The sequence below is a fragment of the Drosophila sulfurigaster genome, chromosome 2L (assembly GCF_023558435.1).
Source record: "Drosophila sulfurigaster albostrigata strain 15112-1811.04 chromosome 2L, ASM2355843v2, whole genome shotgun sequence".
Lineage (NCBI taxonomy): Eukaryota > Metazoa > Arthropoda > Insecta > Diptera > Drosophilidae > Drosophila > Drosophila sulfurigaster.
In genome coordinates this window covers 11,831,284-11,844,406 of record NC_084881.1, presented here as the reverse complement: position 1 = coordinate 11,844,406, position 13,123 = coordinate 11,831,284, and the positions used below count along the sequence as shown (strand labels likewise).

The 13,123-nt window shown below is 40.9% G+C and overlaps 2 protein-coding genes across 13 annotated transcripts in view; one reads left to right on the top strand and one right to left on the bottom strand.

The window, feature by feature from the left end:
• The window catches only part of LOC133835351 (zinc finger protein ZFP2), a 112,270-nt gene extending 110,438 nt beyond the window's left edge, over positions 1–1,832 (top strand). For 2 of the 3 annotated variants that reach the window (XM_062265368.1, XM_062265367.1), the window contains exons 5-7: positions 49–328; positions 380–589; positions 657–1,832. In XM_062265368.1, coding sequence (XP_062121352.1) covers positions 49–328; positions 380–589; positions 657–1,092 — 926 coding nt within the window. In that variant the 3' untranslated portion in view covers positions 1,093–1,832. The remainder of the gene's footprint in view (positions 1–48; positions 329–379; positions 590–656) is intronic. The other variant, XM_062265369.1, reaches the window with a different exon arrangement.
• A 1,009-nt stretch (positions 1,833–2,841) lies between these two features.
• LOC133850880 (probable myosin light chain kinase DDB_G0279831) overlaps positions 2,842–13,123 on the bottom strand; it is a 62,409-nt gene continuing 52,127 nt past the window's right edge. For 3 of the 10 annotated variants that reach the window (XM_062287122.1, XM_062287123.1, XM_062287124.1), the window contains one exon: positions 11,891–12,031. Coding sequence is in view for 7 of the 10 variants with exons in the window: in XM_062287132.1 (XP_062143116.1) it covers positions 4,457–5,772; positions 6,503–6,682; positions 8,454–8,656; positions 11,116–11,325; positions 11,391–12,031 (2,550 nt within the window). In the remaining 3 variants the exon portion in view is untranslated. Of the gene's footprint in view, positions 5,773–6,492; positions 6,683–7,138; positions 8,657–11,115; positions 11,326–11,390; positions 12,032–13,123 lie in introns of those variants that run through there. The other 7 variants (XM_062287132.1, XM_062287125.1, XM_062287126.1 and 4 more) reach the window with 6 other exon arrangements.

The following is a 13,123-nucleotide window of genomic DNA, read 5'->3' as shown; positions in this document are numbered from 1 at the left end:
CCAACTAATTACTAAATTACCATACTAATCTTTGATGATTTCAAATAGGACAAATGGCGCATCCCGTGCAGATCATATCAACCACACCACAGGCGCAAGCGCAGCTGCAGCAAATTGTGGCCCAACAGACTGGCGGCACGACGCCCAAACGAGAGCCCAGCTCATCGACGGGCCATCACCCCGTTAAGAAACGCAACTCGCAACAAATGACCAAGTGCCAGAAATGCAATGGCTCCGGTGTAGTGCTAATGGGTCAACAGCATACACACTCGCATAGCGGCGCTGGTGGATCTGTTAAGCAGAACTCTGCTGTCACCGTCAAGACCGAGTGAGTTTCCGCATTTTAAAATGTTAATATTTTGCCTAAGCATATAATAAGAATTTGCTCGTTTTGCAGAAATCCTCCCAGTAAACCATACAGCTGCGACATTTGCGGCGGCCTCTTTTCACGTTACTCCAGTCTTTGGTCGCACAAGAAATTACACAGCGGCGAGAAGAACTACAAGTGCACCATCTGCGGATTGGCATTCGCCAAGGCGGTCTATCTAAAGAATCATGCGCGCATACACACGGGAGAAAAGCCGTACAAGTAAGCTAAGCTAAAACCGTTACTTCCCAAAAGAGTTTTGTTATTATTATTGTATGTGTCGTTGTAGGTGCCAAACTTGTGGCATGCAGTTTTCACAATCGCCGCATCTAAAGAATCACGAACGCACGCACAGCGGCGAACGTCCATATGTATGTGGCGTGTGTGATAAGGGATTCGCGCGTCATGCCACACTATGGAATCATCGACGCATACACACCGGTGAGAAGCCGTATAAATGCGAAATATGCGGTTCCGCCTTTTCGCAAGCGGCACATCTCAAGAATCATGCCAAGGTGCACTCCGGCGAGAAGCCATACAAGTGCGAAATCTGCTCGGCGGCATTTGCCGATCGTTTTGCGCTGAAGCGTCATCGTGGCATCCATCAGAAGTATGGACAAACAGCGCCCAGACAGCCGGCAGGTGATGGCATGGTAGTTCATAAGCAGGAGCTACCAGACATGGATGACGATGCGCAGCAGGAGGTGATCATCGGCGGCTTATAGATAAGAGCAACCAAAGCCAATGCCAAGACGACCAACACAACAACGGCAGCGGCGGCAGCCTATCAATCGGGAACGGGTACAGCCTCGAGTACGTCATCGAGATCAGGATCAGGATCGGCGGCATTTCCAACGCAGCCCTATCCAGGCTATTACTATCAGTTGCAAAATGCACAGCAACGGCAGGAAGAGCAGCCGCAGCAGCAACAGCAAGGCGCCGCCTTTAGTGCTTCATCAAATTACTGAATTGGCGCCTGTACATACATACATTTAAACACGGGGCAGAGAAAAACATCGTCATCATCACCATTACCAGCTAGGCACCATTAATGTTATACTTTTTATTTTATTTTTTTTAAATAATGTAGTTTCTCTTGTAGGGCTCCTTTAATTGGGCTTGGGGCATTCGAAAGAGTGCCACCAAACACGCTTTTTTACGTTAATCAAACGAAACGAATCGAACCTAATTTATTCATAGATTGTAACATAGATATGGCGCAAAGTGTGGTACATTTAAGTGTTATAGTCTATTTCCGTATACAAATTGTAGCTGTAATTTACACGGATTTATAAGAGAAACTGGGGGACAGGCGTCAGCCGCATCAAAAGCAAATACGTAAGAATCTACGCAGGGATGTACAACTTACATCCGCAATAAACACACACACACACACACATACATATAAATATATACAAGTATATATATATACATCATATGTATATACATATGGATAGTACATTAATTCGTTTAAAAACAATATTAGCATTAAGTGGTAACAAAAGAAAGCAAAACATTTTAAATACAATTTATGTAAATCTAAATAAGTATTATACAAAAACAATTATAACTTTAATAAATAAATCATATTTGAATAAATTCTAAATCTAATTTTAATTACCCATTCAGTGAAAAAAATCCGTTATAAATTCAAATCGAATTTAAGCAATACATTTTTCATTGCATACTTTTGGGGATACGCTGAGCAACCTCAGAAAAATGTGAAAATCAAAAAATTACGATATCTCAAAAACTACAAGGACAATTTGAATGTCCTTTGGCCAGTTGATAGTCCTTGTGAATTCGAGTTGTTTGGCACATGAGTCGATCAAATTAGGCTAGATATGGCGTAGATATACGCTGGATTCTATATACGAAAAAGTCCTTGCATCTTGGCTGTTTGCAGGATATTCGTCCTTTTTATAATGCCAACATGTTTGTATTGATTAGACCTTTCCATGTGCCAAAGGACATCCAGATCGTCCTTCAAATGGCCAAGATACGGCGGATTTCGACCAATTCCAACAATTTTTCTATGCCTACCCCTTAACAAAATTGTTGAAAATTTTACAAGAATATTTGACAAATCCTTGAATGCCAGTCGGAAGTACTGCTCATTGTGATTCCAAAATAATATATCCTTTAAGGATACTTAAGTATTTGTCCGAGTTATGTGCAAAAAAATAATAATTTTCCTCCATATTCTTATGTATTTCGTAAGGACACATATTGCTAGAATCACCACAACAAAAATATGGAACCAGCTATGAATCCAACATTTTAAATTAGAAGAAACCCGATGTTTATTTCAATGTTGATAGTCCTTAATGCGCTTCATTTGGTCCTGGACGTAAAAAAATCTATCTATAGATTTATTAAATAATACCCACCATACTAGTATGAATTTTTCAGCTCTAAAAATAAAATCAAACAAATTATTTATTCGAATAAAAGATTATAAAGCAAACGCACATATTTGTTTCAATAATTTTGAATGTATTTTATTTATTGTTTTTCAAGTCCCTCTTACACGTACTAAACAACTTACAGTTTTCTTTATCATTTTGAGAACTAATGACGCATGATATATAGTATATGTTGTGTATGAATCAGCAGAATATCGACGATCGTAAGCTCTGTATTCGAATGCAGTACAGGCTTTTGTTTATTTATCGGTTTTATTTACACAAAAATGTATAAATTGTAATGTTTGTTAAGCAATTGAAACTAGCAAAGGAGTGGGGAGAGTTATCGATCTCTAAATATAGATATATTTATTTTAGCTAAAACGTGAACTTCAAAAATGTTTATTGGGCAATATTTAGTTATCTTTTGATTTTCATCTCTAGTATTTAGTACATAAATTTAACTAATAGATATATTTAAGCTAACCTAGATCCGCACTTTTACTTACACATAAATTAAAAACCTAATTTAAAAGGCTACAAAATGTTACTTTTCTTTTGGAGGGGCAGAACAAATTCAACAAACTTTAAATAAGGCCATAAGCAAATGCTTTCCGATTTGCTTTTGTTAAATTTAACACATAGTACAAGAGAAAAAGTTACAAGTAATGTAATGTATGTAATGTAATGTAAGTATGTGCTTGCAATTAAATATGTATATTTTTGTAGTTAGTTTCATTTATAATAAAGTAGTTATAGTTTATGATGTGTGTGAGTGTTTGTGTGTGTTTGTCTTGAATTGCATTATAAAAAGTGAGGTTATGCTTCGAGTTGTGCCGCAGCTTAAATAGGAAATTGTTTGTCTGGTGTATTTTACCCCAAAAAAGTTACTTATGGGCTCTTATCCTAGACTGTTTGCTCAAGTTATTATTGTATTTTATAAACTTTCAAGTGTTTAGTTTATGTCTTTGTTTTTTTATGTTTTTTTTTTATGGAAGCTGCAGGATACATATTAAGGGATCTGGTTGTTGCAAAGTGCCATCCATTGAGAACTAGCTTAACTATTATTGTACGACAACTAGATACGAGTATATATTGTATATAGTACAATACAATGTTCTCTTGATGTGTTGCACTCTGTTGACCTTCCTTGTAGTTATATAGCATGTAGCTTTTGCATGCGACGCAAGAGAGTTACTCCGCTCTTAAGCTCAGAGATATATATGATAGTAAAGCTTTTGAGTGTTTAAGAAATGATAATAATTTCGAGAGATATAGTTTAGCGAGAGTCTAGATTGGATTTTGATAGGATGTATGTGTACCAAACAACGAGTGGAGGGCCCTACTGATATACTGGTGTACTGCCAACTAGTAACTAGTTTAGTTAATCGAAGTAACAGAACAGCTGATTAACTAACATGAATATTGTAGAGTAGAGTTAGAACGATAGAAGCGACTTGACTTGTTGTCAGACTTAATTGCTACATAGTCGAGAGCAAGTTTTGGAAGCGGTTCACGGACCTGCGACTCACATGCGCGTGCTCTCCAGGCCATAGCCCAGGGAATCCCCGTAGGCGGTGCTAAGGACACGTGGAGGCGTGGCACTGCCGCTACTGCCTCCGCTGCCGCTGCGCCGTTGCCTGCCGTTGTTATTGTTGCTACTGCTATTGCTGCTCGCCTTCAATCAACTCGCTGGCGTAGTACGCGTGAGCAATTCATCATCATCCAGTTGAGCCAACGCTGCCGGAGAGCCAACATCAATGGTGGTCACTCGATTGCCGCCTCCATCCGCCGCAGAAGGCAGCTTGATGAACTCGCTGTCCGTGTGAACGGGCATAATGATGCAGACAAAGCTCTGTCCCGTCTGCGAGTCACGCGGATGCAACGTCACCGGATTGAACTTGTCCGTCTGACCCTCGGTGTAGGTCTGCAGTCGCTGAAAGATCTCTGGGTAATGCTTGCGGAGAAGCACGCCGCGTCGTGACAAAATGTCCAGAATGTTGGACAGTATGAGCTCCCGATTGCCGGGCACAGTGCGTAGTCCTGGGTTGAAGGTGAGTATAAGGATCTCAGTGCGTTCCGGCACTGCCATGACAGCGAGTGGCTGCTGCAGTGCCTGTTGCTGCAGCTCCAGCTCGGCGAGCACGCTCTTGCAGAGCTTCAGCTTGGCACAACGCGAGACCAGCTGACGTTCCCAGCGCACTGGGGCTTGACCCATGCCCGGGGCCTCGGAGACAACGCAAATGGCGACGTAGATGAGCATCTTGGACTCGGGTTTGTATTCGGTGCTCAGCTTGAGTAGTTCCGAATAGAGTTCGAGACCCATTTCGGCGGGCATTAGATCAGGCCAGCGCACGTAGGATGCCTCCCCCATGCACTGGAAGCCATGCTTGATGAAACCCTCAGCGGCCTCGGCGCTGCGAAAGAGCACGCGGACAACGCCGCGTCCCTGGGACAAGCTTCCCTTGCGGGCGAGCAGACTGAGGTGACGTTGCGAGTCGACGTCGTCCTTGCAGGTGGCTAACACCTGGCGGCACAGATTGGAGGCGCGCGAGTGCAGGCACGCCTTGCGATGCTTCTCCCAGTGGGCGCGCCGACACTCACGTGAACAATATAGATGGGTACAATTGTGGCATGACTTGTACAGCTTCTTGGCATCGGCGGGCGTGGCGCTCTGCTCGCACTTGGTGTTCCGGCACCTGATCTGCAGCTGCTGCTCGTTGGCGTTGCAGACGCTGCCATTGTTGAGACTCTTGTCCGCGTGGGCGTTGGAGTCGCCCAGCGAGACGCGCCGATTGCTGGCATTCGCTTGTGGTTGAGTTGAGACTTGTGTTTGAGACTGAGATTGGTTGTGGGATTGAGATTGTGATTGCGATGTATACTGTTGACTGTTCTGTTGCTTCTGTTTCTGCTGCTGTTGGCTGGGCGCGTCACCCTCGCTGCGACGGCGCAGTAGCTGCTGCTCCACTTCGAGTTGTTGACGACTAGCTGTTGAATCTGCTGTGGATTAAATCAACACATAAATATGAACAGGACTTGAGCAAATGCCACATAAATTCATTCACAACAAAAGTGGTATGGAACAAGAACAACAACAACAACAAATGAGCATTCAATGGAGCACTTATGTCACTCGCATGCTGGGCAATAATGAGGAAGGGTATTATTATTATTATTAATAGTATTATTATTTATTGTATTGTAGCGCAAATTCTCTAGTTTTTTGTAGTAAAGTATGCATGTATTTTTTCTCAGTGTAATTCAGTTAGTTTGAAAAAAGAAGAAGAACTCAAGAATAGCAATGTCTATAGAGCTAAAGATGACGCTGGATGAGAGAGAGAGAGAGAGTTGTTCAACCAAACTACGATTAACTTCACGAAGAATTTAAGTAAAGAAACAAAACACATAGCACTGAGTTGATGTACAATAAATATATAGGTAGTAAGTAGTATATAGGCCGAGTATAAGCGAGTATATATAGTAGATATATAGTAGTATAATTACGATCACAAAGAGCTTGATTATATGAGTATGCGAACAACAAACAAGAACGCAAGTTGTTTATAGTAGTTTTCTTTTCTTTTTGCCTATACCCATTTCATCATCATTTTTATTTACTTTTCTCTTTTTTTCCAAACATATTTTTGTTGTTATTTCTTTTGTTTAATTGATTGTTTTTTTTTTTTGTTGGGTAGCGGTTATATTGGAACAAAAACTTACAGGTTCATACCTGTCGTCGAGGACCCAGGAATGGTCGCCGCTGCTGCTTGATTTCGATTTCTGTTGTTCTGGTTGTTGTGGTTGCTGTTGGAATTGGTGTTCTGGCTGTTGGAGGAGGAGGTAGTTGGCAGTCCTAAAAGTGAGGCTAAGACATCTTCTAGCGATGCGCTGCTCAACGAGCGTTCAGGCGCTTTAGATGCAAATTTTCGATTACGATTTCGATTTCGTTTTTTGTTTCGCAAGTATTTCAATATTTTTTTTACGTTTCAATATTTTTTTTTTGTTAATGTGGCCAAATTGAATTGAATGTTTTTTTTGTATAAAAATGCACGGCATAAAATATAAGAATACAAAAACAAATTGTTGTTAGGCTTGGAAAAAATATATAGCGCATTAATAAATGTTCTTAAAACTAAATGTTCATCAACTGATTTGTCACTGGCAACTGGCAAGTCACAACAACAAAATAAAAGATGATTGATTAGTTATACAATTGTCAAAATTACACTGAGAAAATGTTTTGTTATGTACAAGGCAAAATATTTGTGTTTGTTATTTACAAATGCAGAAAGCAAACTAAAAGAACGACAGCTAAAAAATCTTAGGAATAAATAAATCAACTACGGAAATCAAAAGAGTTTTCGAATAAAATATATAAATCAGTTTTTATTGTAGCCACCTTTTGAGCGAGGGCTGTGCCCCGCCCATTTTTGTTGACATATGTATGTGTATAAAGCACTTGATATCGTTTTTTAAATAATTTATACAAAAATCATCATTAAATGTAAGTAAGTAATCGAAAAAAAAGACATCTTCAAATCGTTCGTTGCTTTTGTAGTTAAAATAATACATCATCGTCATTAAAAATATATAATGAAATTAAATTTATAGCACGCTTAGTTTTTAAATAGTCAAATTAATGTTGTATTGTTTATTGCTGTTTGTTGTGTTAGGTACGTGAATTTTTCTAGTTTTAAAAACCAAGCCTAAAATAGAAAATTCCAAAATGAAAACATGAAAACATGAGAAATGAGTTGAATTTAAAATTGAAATTGAAATTAAAACTGAAGAATGCCAATGATTGCATAGCAAACTTATGCGCAGATAAGTATGCTATGAATTTTGACAGGGACAAAAACAAATATGGATGTGTGTGTGTGTGTGTGAATGAACAATGAATAATAGGGATAATAATAATACATTTAAAATTAACTGTAGCTGTGTGTGTTTCTTTTTGTTTTATTAAAAATTAATCATAAAATTAAATAGTACTTGTATATCGTTTAAAATAAGTTTGTAAACACTAAAAATTACGCATTAATCTTTTCACTACATATTTGCTGATTGTCAATTTCAATTGAGTTGTTTATATTGCTGTGTGTTGGGTGTGTGTGTTAAATTTTGTTGTCGTAATTTACAGTCGAGTTAAAATGAAATGCAGTTTAGCAGCCTAGCATATTACACATTCTTTGATTTCTTACAGAAATTACAATCAAAAAGTAAGCCCATAATACAAAATACTAAAACAAATGTAGAAAATTGCATTTCAAGCTACATCTGCGAGTGTGTGTGTGTGTGATTATGTGTGTGTGTGTGTGCTATGAAATTATAAAGGGGAAATCTCTCTTACTCTACATACTAAACATATGTAAGTTATAAAAGTACGAGTATATATATCTAATTAACGCATTTCTCATTTTTTGTGCTCTTCTCGCTTTGTGCACATTACAAAAACAATAAAGAAATATTGTATGTGTGTGTGTGTGGAAAAGTATAACGAAATCAAAATATATATAGATATATACGAGAGCAGTGTGTGTGTGTATGTGTACAAATAATGTATAATGTATCGCTCTAGCATAAGCCTAATGCTGTCCAGCTACGGGTGTACGATTACGGGGCAACAGATCAGATCAGATCAGATCAGTTGAGATCAGATCAGATATATATGGTGGACTCACCGCCACCGCCGCCCACTCGGCTAAGTCCGTTCATGCGTAGTGGCGGCTGTCCAGTGGCAACCACAGTGCTGGCATCCAAGTGGAACTGCTGCTGATGTAGTTGGTGTTGGGATGCGGGCGGGCTGCTGCTGCTGTCGATGACGGGCGTTTGCGGTGAATCGAGTGGCCGTGTGCCAACGAAGCTGCTCTCCAGCCAGCACTTTCTGCGAGAATGGACAAAGATTAGTTAAGTGGCAACCAAACACAATTCACAAGTAACTTAAGCATATTTGTAATAAAACACAACACCACAGATATAGCTAGTAAAATCAATATGTGACGTCACACTGCGAGTGAGTCATTCACTTTTGTGCACTTGTGGCAGCTTCAGTTTTGTTTTTGGGGCACTAACCTCAGACAACAATGTTTAGCGCTTAATTGCAGCGAATTCACCTAGCTTAAAAGCACTTTTCATTTGCGTTTATATAATTATTTCGCTGATGGAACTTTGTATCTAGCTAGCTGCTAGCTAGCTGGGCTGCTGCTCTTTTGAGACGTGGCACACGAATGAAACGTCGATAGATAGCCTGGGCCAAAATGTGGGATCGAAAGCATAAAATGTACACTGAGGGGGTCACGTTGTGTATGGTTGGCTGGTTTCGGCTTGGGGTGTCGTCTATGCGGCCGAAACACACACATACTTCAAGCGAACAACGAGCGAGAGCAAGACAGAGAGTGATATAAGCATACGCCACGTTGGCTGCTGCTGTTGCAGATGGAGGGTTGCTGCGGCTGAAAGAGGCGCCTGGCTGGCGGCCTGATTACGGACAACATAAAACTTTGTGCGACACTCGCAAGTGAATCCTTAGATACTCTTAGACACAAACTAGCGGTCTTAATAAAAGCATACAATGTGTGCACAAACTCGTTGAAATTATGAGTACATTGAAATGATGGATAAAGCTATAAAGGCGTAATCCAAATGTGAATATTTATAATCTTGCAATTCTGATAGTATGTGTGTAAGATATGGAATATAATTCTCATAATTTATGGATCTCGAAAACATGCCAGTTTCGCATTTGTTTCGAATAAATGAAATGTAATACTTGATAAAAATTTAGCAAAATTCCCTAAGTATCCCATTTTAATTCTCAATTATTTGAACTAAAGACATGTCTGAATTCTTAGGTTTCAACTCGAATGAATTGATTTAAAAATACTTTTAAATATGAGCAACATTATTGGGAGCTAATTATAATTTTTAAACATGAAAAGTGTATTAAAAGTGTTTCCCTCAGATCCATAAAAGTCTGCTCTTCCGTATAGTATGGAAATACCTTCGGCTGACCCACAATTTCTTTAACTGTCAGCTAGACACCCTGTTTGGCAAGTTGCTCTACTTTAATATTATTGATTTTCATTATGATTGGCACTGCCGCAGGACCTAGTGGGCTCCACTTGAAACGTGTACAAGTGGCTAGCGCTGATTGCCCAGGTACGTAACAAGCGGAGGCTTCGGAGCTGGGCCTGAGACTGACAGTCGCCTCCTTTCTATGCATTGTTGACATTTAAATTGCATACGATAAGCAGAGAGAGAGAGGCAGAATGTAAGTCATAAAGAGAAGGGCACCTCGTAGGCAGACTTATTAATAGTCCTGGGACAGTTTTGCAAAGGGGACTCGTCAAAGATCCCGCAGAGAGAAAGCGAAATGAAATCAATTTCAATCTGAAAGGCAAGCCATTGTGCAAATGCTCACTGATTCTGCTGTCAGATACGAGACAGCTCATGGTGTGCGAAAATAATAATCTCTAGTTGTGATATTGAATGGAATCTCAGAGGTAGCTGACTGAATGGGAAGCGACTAGTAAAAGTCATTTGCCTGACGATAAATACGTTTTCAATGCAAGCTGAGCTAGAGCGCCATCTGTTGTCAAGACTCTGAAAGACTATTGCTGCTGGCGCCATCTACAAGCGAGAAGCTCGTTGCTGAAGCAATTGCTCCCTTGGCGAATTGCATAAACATGGATCTGACCTGACCCAAATTGCATCTTCTCCACATAACTTGGCAACTGGCCAAAAAGGCAAAGTTTTGAGGTGAAAGTTGCAGATTTTTCTTGCTAGTTGTTATTGTTTGTTTTTAGTGTTTTAGTAGAAGCAGAACACACACATACACTTATACATACGTATGACATGGATATTGGTATTAGTCACTGTGGTTAGCCATTTGTTGGAGAGGAAGACACTGACGTCGATGAGGATGACAAAGCCCAACATTTGTATTTGTGGGGGGCGAAGGAAATATGTGAGAGGGGTCTGGCTTACCTCGCTGATCAGAACTGGACTTAAGTTGGATGTGGTGGACAGTGGACTACTGTGCACTTTATTTGGAGCTGAGTGAGGTGTGTTTTACAGGTAGCTACGCGTTGTGTATAGTTGCCGGAGAGAAATGAGAATTTTGAATACGAAATGCGTAATGCGAAATATATAGAGAAATGATCGGACCGGATCGGATCGGGATAGATATAGTGCTAAGAGAGATGACCGGGTAACTACACACACAGAGGAATATATATATAGAGGGGTGTGGCATATAGAAGGCGACTACTACGACAACTTGTGATCAAGTTGAGAATTTGGCTCGCTGCAACGGAGATCCATATATCCGTATCCGTTGCCTACCTAGAATTGGGGCTAGCCGAGCGGCTGCGCTGTTGTTGTTGCTGTAGCAACGTCTGATCGTTCACGTAGTGCACAATGGCCGAGGTCACCTCCTTGATGGAGCTCTGGATTTCCGGTGTCACGGGCTGCAGGGAACGCACTCCATTCGCTGTGGTTGCCGCTGTGGCGGATGTGGGTGACGTGCGTTGCGCCAGCAGCGAGTTGGCGAGCCTGCAAATCAGATTAGCAATGTATTCAAATACAATTTTGAAAATATTCTCCACTTTCAAACTCACCTTTCGTGTGGCGTGCGCTGCGAGAGCTTCTCTGTGCTGCGCCAGCCCAGGTAAGGCTGACGATAGGAGTTCCTCAGCACGCTGCCGGCGCCGGTGCTGCTGCCGCTGGCCACCGACATGAAGCTGCTGTTGATGGGCGCGCCGCGTGCAAAGCTGCCGCGTTGCGAGACACTCGGCGACGTCTGGGTGGAGTTCAGATGCGAGGTGGACCAACGTGTGGCGCCCACACCCTGAGCGTGATGGCCATGATGATGATGGCCGCCCACCGCAGAGCCGACGACACTGCTGCTCTGGCCACCGTGGTGACTGTGCGCCGAGGGACTCAACAGCAGGGGACTACGATCGGAGCGCTGTGATCCCAGCGAACTGAGCGAAGTCGTCTTCGAGTTGAGACCCTGCCAGCGTCCCGAATCCTGTGTGCGTTTCCTCGTAAAGTTGCCCGGCTTGTAGCCGCCAGATGTCGCCGATGTTCCGCCAGCCGCAGCACAGGCGCCATCTGGCGAGCGTGCGGCATTCTGATTGTATTGCCGGAACCAGTCGGGGATGTTCAGACGCTGCAGCGAAGCCTGCACACGCAGCTGATGCTCGCTCAGGGCGGCCGGATTGTGATCGTGCGATTTCTGTAGCTCATTCTCAGGTGGCTGCAAGGAAAGAAGAGATACTTGGGTTAGCGAAAATGTTTACAACTTTAAATAGATTACTAATCGGATATTAGAGATTGCAAGAATAAGAGTTTTTTCCGCGTATTCTTATTTAAATTGTTTTCCTTAAAGAGAGATACTTAGGTTAGCGACAGGGTTTACAATTTTAAATAGATTACTAATCATATAATAGAAAAGGGTTTTCAAACTTCAAGTTTATTTTCATGGGAGATTGCAAAAACATAAGTTTTTTAAATGCAATTCGATTAAATTCCGCATATCATTTAAATTCTTATTTAATAAGTTTTCTTTAAGGAAGCGTGAAGAAAGTTTTTCCACTTTTAACTGCTAAAATTCAGACATTGAATCTATTACTATAAAAGTCTGCACTCAGCTTAAATTCTATAAATAAATTCATCTACAAGTTATCGTTAAAATATTGCCACATTATTCCTCACATCATTCTCACATCGAACTGTGCTCCTTTCAAAACAAAGCCTCGTCTATCAACAGGTTTCGCCAGCTTCTTATTGATTGCCCACCCTTGGCCCCTCAATGTCAGAGTCAGCTGAGATTTTATTGGAGCATGGACACATCCAGCAAAATCAGATGATTTATTGCGTGTCCATATCACAAGACATTTGAATGATATAATTTTCATTTTATATAGCTCAATGTGTTTGTGTGTGCGCTGAGTCAGCAAAATCAAAAGTTTTGAACAACTTTAAGCAAACTTTCGCCTTTGTTTGTTTGTTTTTCTCAATGGTGTCATTGCTGCCCACACAACTTATGTTCTTGTGGACAATAAAATCCTGCCTCCCCTAGGCCCTACAAAAAGAAAAAGAAGAAGCGATGGCACTTGCAATGTAAAGACGAGACAAAAGAATTTTTTGTCATTTCTGGGTTATGTGTATTGCGATGTGTGTGTCTGTGTGTGAGTGTGTGGCAGGTGCCACAACTGATAAATGCCCAAAAAGTTATGAAATAGATTATGTACGATTGGAAAGAAGCAGAACACAATGAATTTGTTATTCCAGAGAGCCTTTGACAAACTTACAATTGAAGCTTACACAACAAATCAGCTTAAACACA